The sequence below is a fragment of the Anolis sagrei genome, chromosome 13 (assembly GCF_037176765.1).
Source record: "Anolis sagrei isolate rAnoSag1 chromosome 13, rAnoSag1.mat, whole genome shotgun sequence".
Lineage (NCBI taxonomy): Eukaryota > Metazoa > Chordata > Lepidosauria > Squamata > Dactyloidae > Anolis > Anolis sagrei.
In genome coordinates, this window is record NC_090033.1 from 18561080 (window position 1) to 18575725 (window position 14646).

At 36.7% G+C, this 14646-nt stretch overlaps 1 protein-coding gene across 3 annotated transcripts in view; it reads left to right on the top strand.

Annotated features, from left to right (window-relative positions):
* Positions 1 to 856: 856 nt before the first annotated feature.
* The window catches only part of ACOT7 (acyl-CoA thioesterase 7), a 65101-nt gene continuing 51311 nt past the window's right edge, over positions 857 to 14646 (top strand). Inside the window, exon 1 of one of the 3 annotated variants that reach the window (XM_067472856.1) lies at positions 857 to 907. Coding sequence is in view for 2 of the 3 variants with exons in the window: in XM_067472851.1 (XP_067328952.1) it covers positions 1630 to 1700 (71 nt within the window). In the remaining variant the exon portion in view is untranslated. Of the gene's footprint in view, positions 908 to 1541; positions 1701 to 14646 lie in introns of those variants that run through there. The other 2 variants (XM_067472851.1, XM_067472852.1) reach the window with 2 other exon arrangements.

Genomic DNA, 14646 nt, shown 5'->3' on the forward strand with positions numbered 1-14646 from the left:
TATATTATATGTATATTACATTATTATTTAATACTACTATCATTCTTTTACATTATTATTATTTATATTATTATTTAATTATTATTTAATACTACTATATTACTATTATATTATATTACATATATTATATTATTATTTAATACTACTATATTATAATCTATTGCGTATGATTTATTATATTATAATATTATTATATCAGGTATTATTTTATTATTTAATATTATTTAATTTAATATTAGAATATATTGCTTATAATTTATTATATTAAAATATTTATTATTATTTAATATTACTAATTAATATTTCTATATTATTATAATATATTGCTTAAAATTTATTGTAATATTTATATTTATATTATTATTTAATTCTTATTATTTAATACTACTGTATTATTATATTATTGCTTATAATTTATTATATTATTATTATTATTATTAGAATATATTGCTTATAATTTATTTATTATATTATAATATTCATTATTATTTTATATTATCTAATAATTCTATATTATTAGAATCTATTGCTTATAATTTATTATAATATTATATCAGGTATTATTTTATTATTTTTATTTTTATTATTTAATTATTATTATTTAATTATTATTTAATTATTATTATTTAATAGTACTATATTGTTATATTATATATATTATATATTATATTATTATTTAATACTACTATATTATTATCTATTGCTTATAATTTATATTATTATTATTATTATTATTATTATTCCACATGTTCAATTGAGGCCTTCGCGTTGCCATGGCGACGCTTACTTCCCCAGCCCGGAAGCGGAAACCCCTCCCCCGATAGGTGACGTCACGCCTCCTCTTCAGAAAGCTACGTCACGTGGTGCGAGCCTTTGCCGGCCGGCTCGACAGAATTCCTTCTCTGAGGTAAAAAACTGTCTCTAACGGGTGGACCAATAGGAAACGCGTTGTCAAGGTAACGGGCGTGGAGGGAGAGCCAATCCCGAGGAGACGTGGGCGGGGCTTGATTGCCTCGCTGCGGCGACCAATAGGAACAGTACATTTAAGATGACTGGCGGGGAGAGAGCCAATCCCGAGCGGGCATTGAGAGGGGGGCGAGATTTACGTCTTTGCCGGCCTGCTCGACAGAATTCCTTCTGTCTAGAGGGAGGACCAATAGGAAATGCGTTGCCAAGGTAACGGGCGTGGAGGAGAGCCAATCCCGAGGAGACGTGGGGGCTTGATTGCCTCGCTGCGGCGACCAATAGGAAGAGAGTTTTGAGGATGACTGGCGGGGAGAGAGCCAATCTCGAGTGGGGATTGAGGGGGAGGCGGGATTTAGGGTTTTGCCGGCCGGCTCGACTGAGGTAAAAAACGGTCTCTAGCGGGAGGACCAATAGGAAACGCGTTGCCAAGGTAACAGGCGTGGAGGAGAGCCAATCCCGAAGAGACGTGGGCGGGGCTTGATTACATCGCTGCGGGGACCAATAGGAAGAGCGTTTTTGGGATGATTGGCGGGGAGAGAGCCAATCCCGAGCGGGGATTGAGAAGGGGGCGGGATTTACGCTTTTTTCCTCCTCATTCGGTCGGAGTCTCGGTCTGCGAGCGGACGTGCTTTGTGGTCTTCCTCGTCGTCGTTCCGGGCAGGGATGCAGCCCGCCGGAGGGCCCGACGCCGCCCCGATGCCGTCCTCCGGGCCCAACAACATCCAAATCAGCCGGTGAGCCGGGAAGGAAGGGAGGAAGGCCAGCGCGGTCTGAGCATGTGCAGTTGGGAGGGTATGGCCCTCTGAGCATGCGCAGTTGGGGCACGGCTCTCTTCGGAGGGGGCGGGGCCTTCAGTGAGCATGCGCAGAGACGGAAGAGTGAAACCAAAGGGGAAAAAGGCTGAGAGCCTGGTCAAGATCATAATCATAATAAGGCGAATATATTATGGATATAATAAATAAATAATATAATTATACAATTTAAATTATATATTATACAATATAAATTATATATATATAATATATATATATAAATATATAAATAAATGATATAAGTATATTTGTATAATATAATTGATATAATGTGTAAATAATATAATTATATATTTTAAATTATATATTATATAATATACATTATGTATTGCATAGAAATATACAAGTGATATAAATATATTTGTATAATATAATTGATATAATGTGTAAATAATATAATTATATATTTTAAATTATATATTATATAATATACATTGTGTATTGCATAGAAATATACAAGTGATATAAATATATTTGTATAATATAATTGATATAATGTATAAATTATATAATTATATATTTTAAATTATATATTATATAATATACATTATATATTGCATATAAATATACAAGTGATATAAATATATTTGTATAACATAATTGATATAATGTGTAAATTATATAATTATATATTTTAAATTATATATTATATAATATACATTGTATATTGCATATAAATATACAAGTAATATAAATATATTTGTATAATATAATTATGTGTAAATTATATAATTATATATTTTAAATTATATATTATACAATATATATTATATATAAAGAAATAAATAATATAAATTTATTTATTTATTTGTCGTGTCAGAGCAGCCAGTCCATTATATTACATTTCTAACAGAACAAAGCAAACAGAAAAATACACAACTTGTGAGTTTGGTAGTTGGTTAAATGTCCTTTGACCAGTATCTGTCCGCTTGGAGTGCCTCTGGTATTGCCGCAAGAAGGTCCTCCCTTGTGCATGTGGCAGGACTCAGAGTGCATTGCAGCAGGTGGTCAGTGGTTTGCTCTTCTCCGCACTCGCATGTCAAGGATTCTACTTTGTGGCCCCATTTCTGAAGGTTGGCTCTGCATCTCATGGTGCCAGAGCGCAGTCTGTTCAGCACCTTCCAAGTCGCCCCGTCTTCTGTGTGCCCAAGGGGGAGTCTCTCATTGGGTATCAGCCATTGGTTGAGGTTCTGGGTTTCAGCCTGCCACTTTTGGACTCTCGCTTGCTGAGGTGTTCCAGCGAGTGTCTCTGTAGATCTTAGAAAACTATGTCTAGATTTAAGTCGTTGATGTGCTGGCTGATACCCAAACAGGGGATGAGCTGGAGATGTCTCTGCCTTGGTCCTTTCACTATTGGCTGCTACTTCCCGGCGGATGTCAGGTGGTGCGATACCGGTTAAGCAGTGTAATTTCTCCAGTGGTGTAGGGCGCAGGCACCCCATGATAATGCAGCATGTCTCATTAAGAGCCACATCCACTGTTTGAGCATGGTGAGATGTGTTCCACACTGGGCATGCATACTCAGCAGCAGAGTAGTAAATATATAAATAAATAAATAGTATAAATAAATAAAAATAAAAAGTATAAATAAATAGTATAAATATAAATAAATAAATAATATAAAATATATTAGCATAATAAAAATAAGAATACAATATGCAATATAATAATAAAGTAAAAATAATATAAAATAATATACTCTAATAATAATAATAATATAATAATATATGAATAATATAATAATACTAATATGAATAATAATATAATAATAACATGAATAATGTAATAATAATATAATAATAACATGAATAATATAATAATTAGAGAAGACAATGATGCTGGGGAAAGTGGAAGGCAAAAGGAAGAGGGGCCGACCAAGGGCAAGATGGATGGATGGCATCCTTGAAGTGACTGGACTGACCTTGAAGGAGCTGGGGGTGGTGACGGCCGACAGGGAGCTCTGGCATGGGCTGGTCCATGAGGTCACAAAGAGTCGGAGACGACTGAACGAATGAACAACAACAACAGTATGAATAATAATAATATGAATAATATAATAATACTAATATGAATAATAATATAATAACATGAATAATATAATAATACTAATATGAATAATCAATAATATAATAATATGAACAATAAGAATAATAACATGAATAATATGAGGAAGGAGCCTCTGGGCATGTGCAAAGACCAAAGTATAGTAATAATAATACTACTACTACTAATAATAGAATCATCATAATACAATAAAATTATATAATTATAATGTGCAGAGACAAAGTCATAATAATAATAATAAAAATATAAAGCAGTTATAATACAAAGTAATATTTTAATGTAAAAGAGTATGATGCTTTTATAATAATATATAATATAAAATATAATTTTAGGAAGGAGCCTTATATAAGAATATAATATGCAATATAATAATAAAGTAAAAATAATATAGAATAATGTAATGTAATAATAATAATATAATAATATAATAATTTGAATAATATAATAATACTAATATGAATAATCAATAATAAAGTAAAAATAATATAAAATAATGTAATGTAATAATAATAATATAATCATAATAATTTGAATAATATAATAATACTAATATGAATAATCAATAATAATATAATATGAATAATATAAAGAATAATATTATTATATTTTATATTGATACAAATATTATATTGATACCCATATGTTTATGCGTGTGTGTGTGTGCATGCACTATATCTCCCCCCAAAGAAAGGAGACAAAGAGGGAGGGAAGGTTGGCCATACCAACATGTGGCGGGTACAGCTAGTTTTTATTTATATGGATAGAGAAGTCGCACTTAACATAAAGGAGTGTAGATCAGGTACAACCGTACATCATGTGCAATACATTGTCTGACATATCATGATCCAATAATTCTCATGGATTGACCCGTCTGAACATTGTTTATCTCTTGGAAACTCTTCTCGGCAGTCGGCAATACCTCGCTATGTGGCCGGCCTTTCCACAATTGAAGCAGCGTCGACTTTCATTATTCGTATATGTAGGATTTCCGCCGTCGTCTTGTTGGCATTCTTTGCGTAGTATCTCCAACGCCATTGCGAAGGAGAGTTCCACACCAGTATCCAGGAACCTCATTAGGATTCCTTCGAACCTTTCGGTCAACGACACGATTAGAAAACCGACCTTCAGGAAGTCGTTGAGCGGAAATCCGGTCATTTCCAACTTCTCCAAAATGGCCGACAGCTTTGTGATATGGCTTTCGCAATCCCGTTTTCGGCCCAGTGTGGTTGTCATCAGCTCTTGGAGGTAAAGCCGGCAACGTCTCATCACGCCGCGGCTGAAATGCGCCTCGATCTTCTCCATCATTTGCTTGGCCGTGGCGCAGTTTTCGACGTGGACGAGCTGCTCGTCTTTGAGGGAAGACACGATTAGCTGCCTCGCCAACGCGTCTTGCTTTTTCCACGCCGCGTCGGCGTCGTCTCGTGGCTTCGACAAACAGTCGGTCAACCCATCCGCCTCCAAATATATCTCGATCCTTGTCTTCCACTGATGGAAGTTGTCTTCGGTCAATTCGAGTTGTCTGTAAAACTCGGCCATTCTTTGCCTCGTTCGTGGATTCTCCTGAACAATAACAACAATATATTTATTTATTTGCCTTACTAGCTGTACCCGCCATGCGTTGCTGTGGTCAACCTTCCCTCCCTCTTTCTCTCCTTCCTTCCCTCTTTCCTTCCTTTCCTCTTTTTCTTTCCCTATTTCTCTTATTTCTTCCACCTCTACCTTTTTCTTTCCTCCCTTTCCTCCCTCTTCGGTTACATCCTTCCTTCTCTCCTTTCTTCCTTCCCTATCTTTCGTTCCTTCTCTCCTTCCTTGCTTCTCTACCTTCCTTTCTTTGCTTCCTTCCTTCCTTATTTCCCTCCTTCTCTCCTTCCTTCCTTTTTTCCCTCCCTCCTTCTCTCCTTCCTTCCTTCCTTCCCTATCTTTCGTTCCTTCTCCCCTTCCTTCCCTCTCTTTTTCCTTTCACTTTTTTATTTCCTTCTCTCCTTCCTTGCTTCTCTACCTTCCTTTCTTTGCTTCCTTCCTTCCTTCCTTCCTTCCTTATTTCTCTCCCTCCTTCTCTCCTTCCTTCCTTTTTTCCCTCCCTCCTTCTCTCCTTTCTTTCCCCTTTCCCTCCTTCATTCCTTCCTTCTTTCCCTCTCTCCTTCTCTCCTTCCTTTCCTTTCCCCTTTCCCTCCTTCCTTCCTTCCCTATCTTTCGTTCCTTTTCTCCTTCCTTCCCTCTCTTTTTCCTTTCACTTTTTATTTCCTTCTCTCCTTCCTTGCTTCTCTACCTTTCTTTCTTTGCTTCCTTCTCTCCTTCTCTTCTTCCTTTCCTTTCCTCTTTCCATTCTTCATTCCTTCCTTCTTTCCCTCCTCTCCTTCCTTCCTTCCTTCCTTCCTTCCCTATCTTTCGTTCCTTTTCTCCTTCCTTCCCTCTCTTTTTCCTTTCACTTTTTTGTTTCCTTCTCTCCTTCCTTGCTTCTCTACCTTTCTTTCTTTGCTTCCTCCTCTCCTTCCTTCCCTTTCCTCTTTCCATCCTTCCTTCCTTCCCCCTCTTTTTCCTTTCACTTTTTTGTTTCCTTCTGTCCTTCCTTGCTTCTCTACCTTTCTTTCTTTGCTTCCTTCCTTCCCTCCCTCCCTCCTTCTCTCCTTCTTTCCTTCCTTCCTTCCTTATCTTTCGTTCCTACTCTCCTTCCTTCCCTCTCTTTTTCCTTTCACTTTTTGTTTCCTTCTCTCCTTCCTTGCTTCTCTACCTTTCTTTGCTTCCTTCTTTCTCTCCCTCCTTTTCTCCTTCCTTTCCTTTCCCCTTTCCCTCCTTCCTTCCTTCCTTCCTTCCTTCTTTCTCCTTCCTTCTCTCCCTCCCTCCCTATCTTTCGTTCCTTCTCTCCTTCTTTCCCTCTTTTTCCTTTCACTTTTTTATTTCCTTCTCTCCTTCCTTGCTTCTCTACCTTTCTTTCTTTCTTTGCTTCCTTCCTTCTTTCTCTCCCTCCTTCTCTCCTTCTTTCCTTCCTTCCTTCCTTTCGTTCCTACTCTCCTTCCTTCCCTCTCTTTTTCCTTTCACTTTTTGTTTCCTTCTCTCCTTCCTTGCTTCTCTACCTTTCTTTGCTTCCTTCTTTCTCTCCCTCCTTTTCTCCTTCCTTTCCTTTCCCCTTTCCCTCCTTCCTTCCTTCCTTCCTTCCTTCTTTCTCCTTCCTTCTCTCCTTCCCTCCCTCCCTATCTTTCGTTCCTTCTCTCCTTCTTTCCCTCTTTTTCCTTTCACTTTTTTATTTCCTTCTCTCCTTCCTTGCTTCTCTACCTTTCTTTCTTTCTTTGCTTCCTTCCTTCTTTCTCTCCCTCCTTCTCTCCTTCCTTTCCTTTCCCCTTTCCCTCCTTCATTCCTTCCTTCTTTCCCTCCCCCTTCTCTCCTTCCTTCCTTCCCTCCTTCCCTCCCTATCTTTTGTTCCTTCTCTCCTTCCTTCCCTCTCTTTTTCCTTTCACTTTTTTATTTCCTTCCCTCCTTCCTTGCTTCTCTACCTTTCTTTCTTTGCTTCCTTCCTTCCTTCCTTCTTTCCTTCCCTCCTTCTCTCCTTCCTTCCTTTCCCATTTCCCTCCTTCATTCCTTCCCTCTTTCCCTCCTTCTCTTTTTACTTATTGACTGTCCGTTCCATTTGATATTGTATTTATATCTTACATTGAAGGAAAGGAAGAAGGAAGGAGAGACAGGACAGAAGGAGAAAGGGAGGGAGGGAAAGAAGGGAGGGAAGGAGAAGAAAGAAGGAGGGACAGGAAGGAAGGAAAGGAAGGAAGGAGGGAAGGAAAGGAAGGGGAATGAAAGGAAGAAGGAAGGAGGAATATTAGTAGTAGCAGTAGTTGGAGTATTAGTGTTTATATCCTAATAATAATAATAATTTTTTTTATTATATAATATTATTTTTGTTATATATTCATAGTGACAGTGGTTCATAGTGGTAGTATTAGTATTTAATCCCAATAATAATAATAATAATAATAATAATAATGTATTTATTATATTACTTTTATTATATATTAGTAGTAGCAGTCGTCCTAGTATTAGTGCTTATATCCTAATAATAATAATTTATTTATATAATATTATTTTTATTATATATTCATAGTAGCAGTGGTTGTAATATTAGTATTTATATCCCAATAATAATAATTTATTTATGTATTATATTACTGTTATTATATATTAGTAGTAGCAGTAGTCCTAGTATTAGTGTTTATATCCTAATAATAATAATAATAATAATAATAATTTGTTTTTATTATATAAGATTATTTTTATTATATATTCATAGTATTAGTGTTTATATCCCAATCATAATAGTTTATTATTTTTAGTATTATTATATTACATTTATTATATATTAGTAGTAGCAGTACTCCTAGTATTTATGTTTATATCCTAATAATAATAATTTATTTTCATTATATAATACTATTTTTATTATATATTCGTAGTAGCAGTAGTTGTAAAATTAATATAATAATTTATTATTTTATTTATTATTATAATATTACTTTTATTATATATTAGTAGCAGTAGTCCTATTATTAGTGTTTATATCCTAATAATAATAATTTATTTTCATTATATAATACTATTTTTATTATATATTCTTAGTAGCAGTAGGTGTAGTATTAGTATTTATACCCCAATAATAATAATAATATATTTATTATATTACTTTCATTATATATTAGTAGTACCAGTAGTCATAGTATTAGTGTTTATGTCCCAATAATAATTTATTTATTTATTATATTACTTTTATTATATATTCGTAGTAGCAGTGGGTGTAGTATTAGTGTTTATATCCTAATAATAATAATTTATTTTCATTATATAGTATTATTTTTAATATATATTCGTAGTAGCAGTAATCCATGTATTGTTTATATCTTAATAATAATTTATTTTATTTATTATTATATTTTAATATATATTAGCAGTAGCCCTAGTATTCGTGTTTATATCCCAATAATAATAATAATTTATTTTTATTATATAGTATTATTTTTGTTATATATTCCTAGTAGCAATAGTTGTAGTATTAGTGTTTATATCCCAATAATAATAATAATTTATTCTTTTATTTATTATTATATTACTTTTATTATATATTAGTAGTAGCAGTACTCCTAGTTTTTGTGTTTATATCCTAATAATAATAATAATAATAATAATAATTTATATTAATATTATTTTTATTATATATTCGTAGTAGCAGTAGTTGTAAAATTAATATAATAATTTATTATTTTATTTATTATTATAATATTACTTTTATTATATATTAGTAGCAGTAGTCCTATTATTAGTGTTTATATCCTAATAATAATAATTTATTTTCATTATATAATACTATTTTTATTATATATTCTTAGTAGCAGTAGGTGTAGTATTAGTATTTATATCCCAATAATAATAATAATTTATTTATTATATTACTTTCATTATATATTAGTAGTACCAGTAGTCGTAGTATTAGTGTTTATGTCCCAATAATAATAATAATTTATTTATTTATTATATTACTTTTATTATATATTCGTAGTAGCAGTGGGTGTAGTATTAGTGTTTATATCCTAATAATAATAATTTATTTTCATTATATAGTATTATTTTTATTATATATTCGTAGTAGCAGTAATCCATGTATTGTTTATATCTTAATAATAATTTATTTTATTTATTATTATATTTTAATATATATTAGCAGAAGCCGTAGTATTCGTGTTTATATCCTAATAATAATAATAATTTATTTTTATTATATAGTATTATTTTTGTTATATATTCCTAGTAGCAATAGTTGTAGAATTAGTGTTTATATCCCAATAATAATAATAATAATTTATTTTATTTAGTATTATTATATTACATTTATTATGTATTAGTAGTAGCAGTACTCCTAGTTTTTGTGTTTATATCCTAATAATAATAATAATATATTTATATTAATATTATTTTTATTATATATTCGAAGTAGCAGTAGTTGTAAAATTAATATAATAATTTATTATTTTATTTATTATTATAATATTACTTTTATTATATATTAGTAGCAGTAGTCCTATTATTAGTGTTTATATCCTAATAATAATAATAATTTATTTTTATTATATAGTATTATTTTTATTATATATTCGTAGTAGCAGTAGGTGTAGTATTTATTTATTATATTTATTTATTATATTTCTTTTAGTATATATTAGTAGTAGCAGTACTCCTTGTATTTGTGTTTATATCCTAATAATAATAATAATTTATTTTCATTATATAGTATTATTTTTATTATATATTCTTAGTAGCAATAGTTGTAGTATTAGTGTTTATATCCCAATAATAATAATAATTTATTCTTTTATTTATTATTATATTACTTTTATTATATATTAGTAGTAGCAGTACTCCTTGTATTTGTGTTTATATCCTAATAATAATAATTTATTTTCATTATATAATATTATTTTTATTATGTATTCGTAGTAGAAGTAATTATAGTATTAGTATTTATATCCCAATAACAATGTTTGTATTTTATTTATTATTATATTACTTTTATTATGTATTAGTAGTAGCAGTAGTCCTATTATTAGTGTTTATATCCTAATACTACTACTACTACTACTACTACTAATAATAATAATGTATCTGACTTTTTGAATCAAAGAACCAACCCCAAAATCATTGAGAATTCAAAGATTTTTACTTACGGATAGATCCAAATCCAGGTTGAGATCAGTGTGAAAGTCCCGGGAAAATGAAGAGTAATCTGGGATTTTCCTGAACCCAAAAGAGGAGAGGAATCCCACGCGGTCGGCCAAAAAGGGGGAAAACAAAGGCAATGTTGCGAAGAGGAACAAAGAGAAGGCTTCCAAGTCTCCTATTTCAAAGGAGGTGGAGCATGGCCACCTCCTTTGAAATGGGATCTGGGGTCGTAAAAACAAGTTAGTTGTAAATTCTGCAACAAAGGGAGACTCCAAAGTGGATTTTACCCCCAAATAGATGACTTTAAAAGGCATTTTTTAAAGGGGGAAGTTAGGTAATATCACAAAAGTTTGATCCAGATCCATCGTTGGCTGGGTTCAGTCTGGAAAAGGGTGAACTACAACTCCCAGATTCTCTGGGCAGTGGGCAATCAACCCCAAAGCCTGCCAGTATTCATAGTTGGCCACGTTGGGTCTGTACGCCAAGTTTGGTCCAGATCCGACGTCAGCTGGGTTCAGTGCTCTCTGGGAAAGGGTGAACTACAACTCCCAGATTCTCTAAGTAATCACCCCCAAACCCTGCCCATGTTTGCAGTTGGCTACGTTGGGTCTGTACGCCAAGTTTGGTCCAGATCCGATGTTGAAGGGTTCAGTGCTCTCTGGAAAAGGGTGAACTACAACTCCCAGATTCCCTAGACAATTATCCACAAACTCTGCCAGTATTCATAGTTGGCCACGTTGGGTTTGTGCACCAAGTTTGGTTCAGATCCGATGCTGAAAGGTTCAGTGCTCGCTGGAAAAGGGTGAACTACAACTCCCAGGTTCCCTGGGCAGTGGGCAATCACCCGCAAAGCCTGCCAATATTCATAGTTGGCCACGTTGGGTCTGTACATCAAGTTTGGTCCAGATCCGATGTCGATGGGTTCAGTGCTCTCTGGAAAAGGGTGAACTACAACTCCCTGGGAAAGGGTGAACTACAACTCCTATATTCCCTGGGCAATCACCCCCAAACCCTGCCAGTGTTTGCAGTTGGCCACGTTGGGTCTGTACGCCAAGTTTGGTCCAGATCCGATGTCGATGGGTTCAGTGCTCTCTGGAAAAGGGTGAACTACAACTCCCAGATTCCCTGGGCAGTGGGTAATCAGCCCCAAAGCCTGCCAGCGTTTGCAGTTGGCCACGTTGGGTCTGTACACCACGTTTGGTCCAAATCGGATGTCGATGGGTTCAGTGCTCTCTGGAAAAGGGTGAACTACAACTCCCTGGGAAAGGGTGAACTACAACTCCCAGATTCCCTGGGCAATCACCCCCAAACCCTGCCAGGGTTTGCAGTTGGCCACGTTGGGTCTGTACACCACGTTTGGTCCAAATCGGATGTCGATGGGTTCAGTGCTCTCTGGAAAAGGGTGAACTACAACTCCCAGATTCCCGAGGCAATTATCCACAAACCCTGCCAGTATTCATAGTTGGCCACGTTGGGTTTGTGCACCAAGTATGGTCCAGATCCGACGTCAGCTGGGTTCGGTGCTCTCTGGAAAAGGGTGAACTACAACTCCCGGGGAAAGGGTGAACTACAACTCCCAGATTCCCTGGGCAATCACCCCCGAACCCTGCCAGTATTCATAGTTGGCCATGTTGGGTTTGTATGCCAAGTTTGGTCAAAATCGGATGTTGGCTGGGTTCAGTGCTCTCTGGAAAAGGGTGAACTACAACTCCCAGATTCTCTAGGTAATCTCCTCCGAACCATGACAGTGTTTGCAGTTGGCCACGTTGGGTCTGTGCACCAAGTTTGGTCCAAAGCCGATGTCAGCTGGGTTCAGTGCTCTCTGGATAAGGGTGAACTACAACTCCCAGATTCCCTGGGCAATGGGCAATCAGCACCAAACCCTGCCAGTATTCGCAGTTGGCCACGTTGGGTTTGTATGCCAATTTTGGTTCAGATCCGATGTCGATGGGTTCAGTACTCTCTGGAAAAGGGTGACCTACAACTCCCGGGGAAAGGGTGAACTACAACACCTAGATTCCCTGGGCAATGGGCAATCACTCCCAAAAGCCTGCCAGTATTCACAGTTGGCCACGTTGGGTCTGTGTGCCAAGTTTGGTCCAGATCCGATGTCAGCTGGGTTCAGTGCTCTCTGGAAAAGGGTGAACTACAACTCCCTGATTCTCTGGGCAGTGGGTAATCACCCCCAAACCCTGCCAGTATTCATAGTTGGCCACGTTGGGTTTGTATGCCAAGTTTGATCCAGATCCAATGTTGATGGGTTCAGTGCTCTCTGGATAAGGGTGAACTACAACTCCCAGATTCCCTGGGCAGTGGGCAATCAACCCCAAAGCATGCCAGTATTCATAGTTGGCCACGTTGGGTCTGTACGCCAGGTTTGGTTCAAATCCGATGTCGGCTGGGTTCAGTACTCTCTGGAAAAGGGTGAACTACAACTCCCGGGGAAAGGGTGAACTACAACTCCCAGATTCTCTAGGTAATCTCCTCCAAACCATGACAGTGTTTGCAGCTGGCCACATTGGGTCTGTGCACCAAGTTTGGTCCAGAGCTGATGTCATCTGGGTTCAGTGCTCTCTGGAAAAGGGTGAACTACAACTCCCAGAAAGCACTGTGTAGCGAAACACCGATGGATTTGGACCAAACTTGGAACACATTCCTTATATGTCGGTATTTGATTACTGGAAGGTTTTGGGAGGAACTGACTTTCCATTTTGGGAGTTGTAGTTCACCCACAATGAAGGAAACTGTGACTCGTCATAGTGGGAGTTGTAGTTCATCCACATTCAGAGAAACTGTAACCTCCACCGATGATGGACCTGGACCAAACTTGGCACACAGAATCTCCATAACTAACTCAACCTACTGGAGGGATTTGAGGGGACTGACTCGTCATAGTGGGAGTTGTAGTTCACCCACAATGAAGGAAACTGTGACCTCCACCGATGGTGGACCTGAACCAAACTTGGCACACAGAACCCCCATGACTAACTCAACCTACTGGAGGGTTTTGAGGGGACTGAGTCGTCATAGTGGGAGTTGTAGTTCACCCACAATGAAGGAAACAGTGGGAGTTGTAGTTCACTCACAATGAAGGAAAGTGTGACCTCCACCGATGATGGACCTGGACCAAACTTGGCACACAGAATCTCCATAACTAACTCGACCTACTGAAGGGTTTTGAGGGGACTGACTCGTCATAGTGGGAGTTGTAGTTCACCCACAATGAAGGAAACAGTGGGAGTTGTACTTCACCCACAATGAAGGAAATGGTGATCTTCATCGATGATGGACCTGGACCATACTTGATTAACTCAACCTACTGGAGGGTTTTGAGGGGACTGACTCGTCATAGTGGGAGTTGTAGTTCACCCACAATGAAGGAAACTATCACTCGTCATAGTGGGAGTTGTAGTTCACCCACATCCAGAGAAACGGTGACCTCCACCAATGATGGACCTGGACCAAACTTGGCACACAGGACCCCCATAACTAACTCAACCTACTGGTGGAGTTTGAGGGGACTGACTCCTTATAGTGGGAGTTGTAGTTCACCCACAATGAAGGAAACAGTGGGAGTTGTAGTTCACCCACAATGAAGGAAATTGTGACGTCCACCGATGATGGACCTGGACCACACTTGGCACACTGAACTCCCATAACTAACTCAACCTACTGGTGGAGTTTGAGGGGAATGACTCATCATAGTGGGAGTTGTAGTTCACCCACAATGAAGGAAACAGTTGGAGTTGTAGTTCACCCACAATGAAGGAAACTGACTCGTCATAGTGGGAGTTGTAGTTCACTCACATCCAGAGAAACTGACCTCCACCGATGATGGATCTGGACCAAACTTGGCACACAGAACCCCCATGACTCACTCAACCTACTGGTGGAGTTTGAGGGGACTGGCTCACCATGATGGGAGTTGTAGTTCACCCTACAGCCAGAGATTCTGCAGCATTTGTCGCATTTAAAGTCCTCCGTTGTCCAGATCCGGAGGCATTTCCTTTGCCGTCTGACCTAAAACAAACATCTGGAGGGCATTGCTCCGTTTCCAGAGAAATGTCACCCTCAGTGGAAAAATAATGTGTTCCGGCCCTTTAAGAGG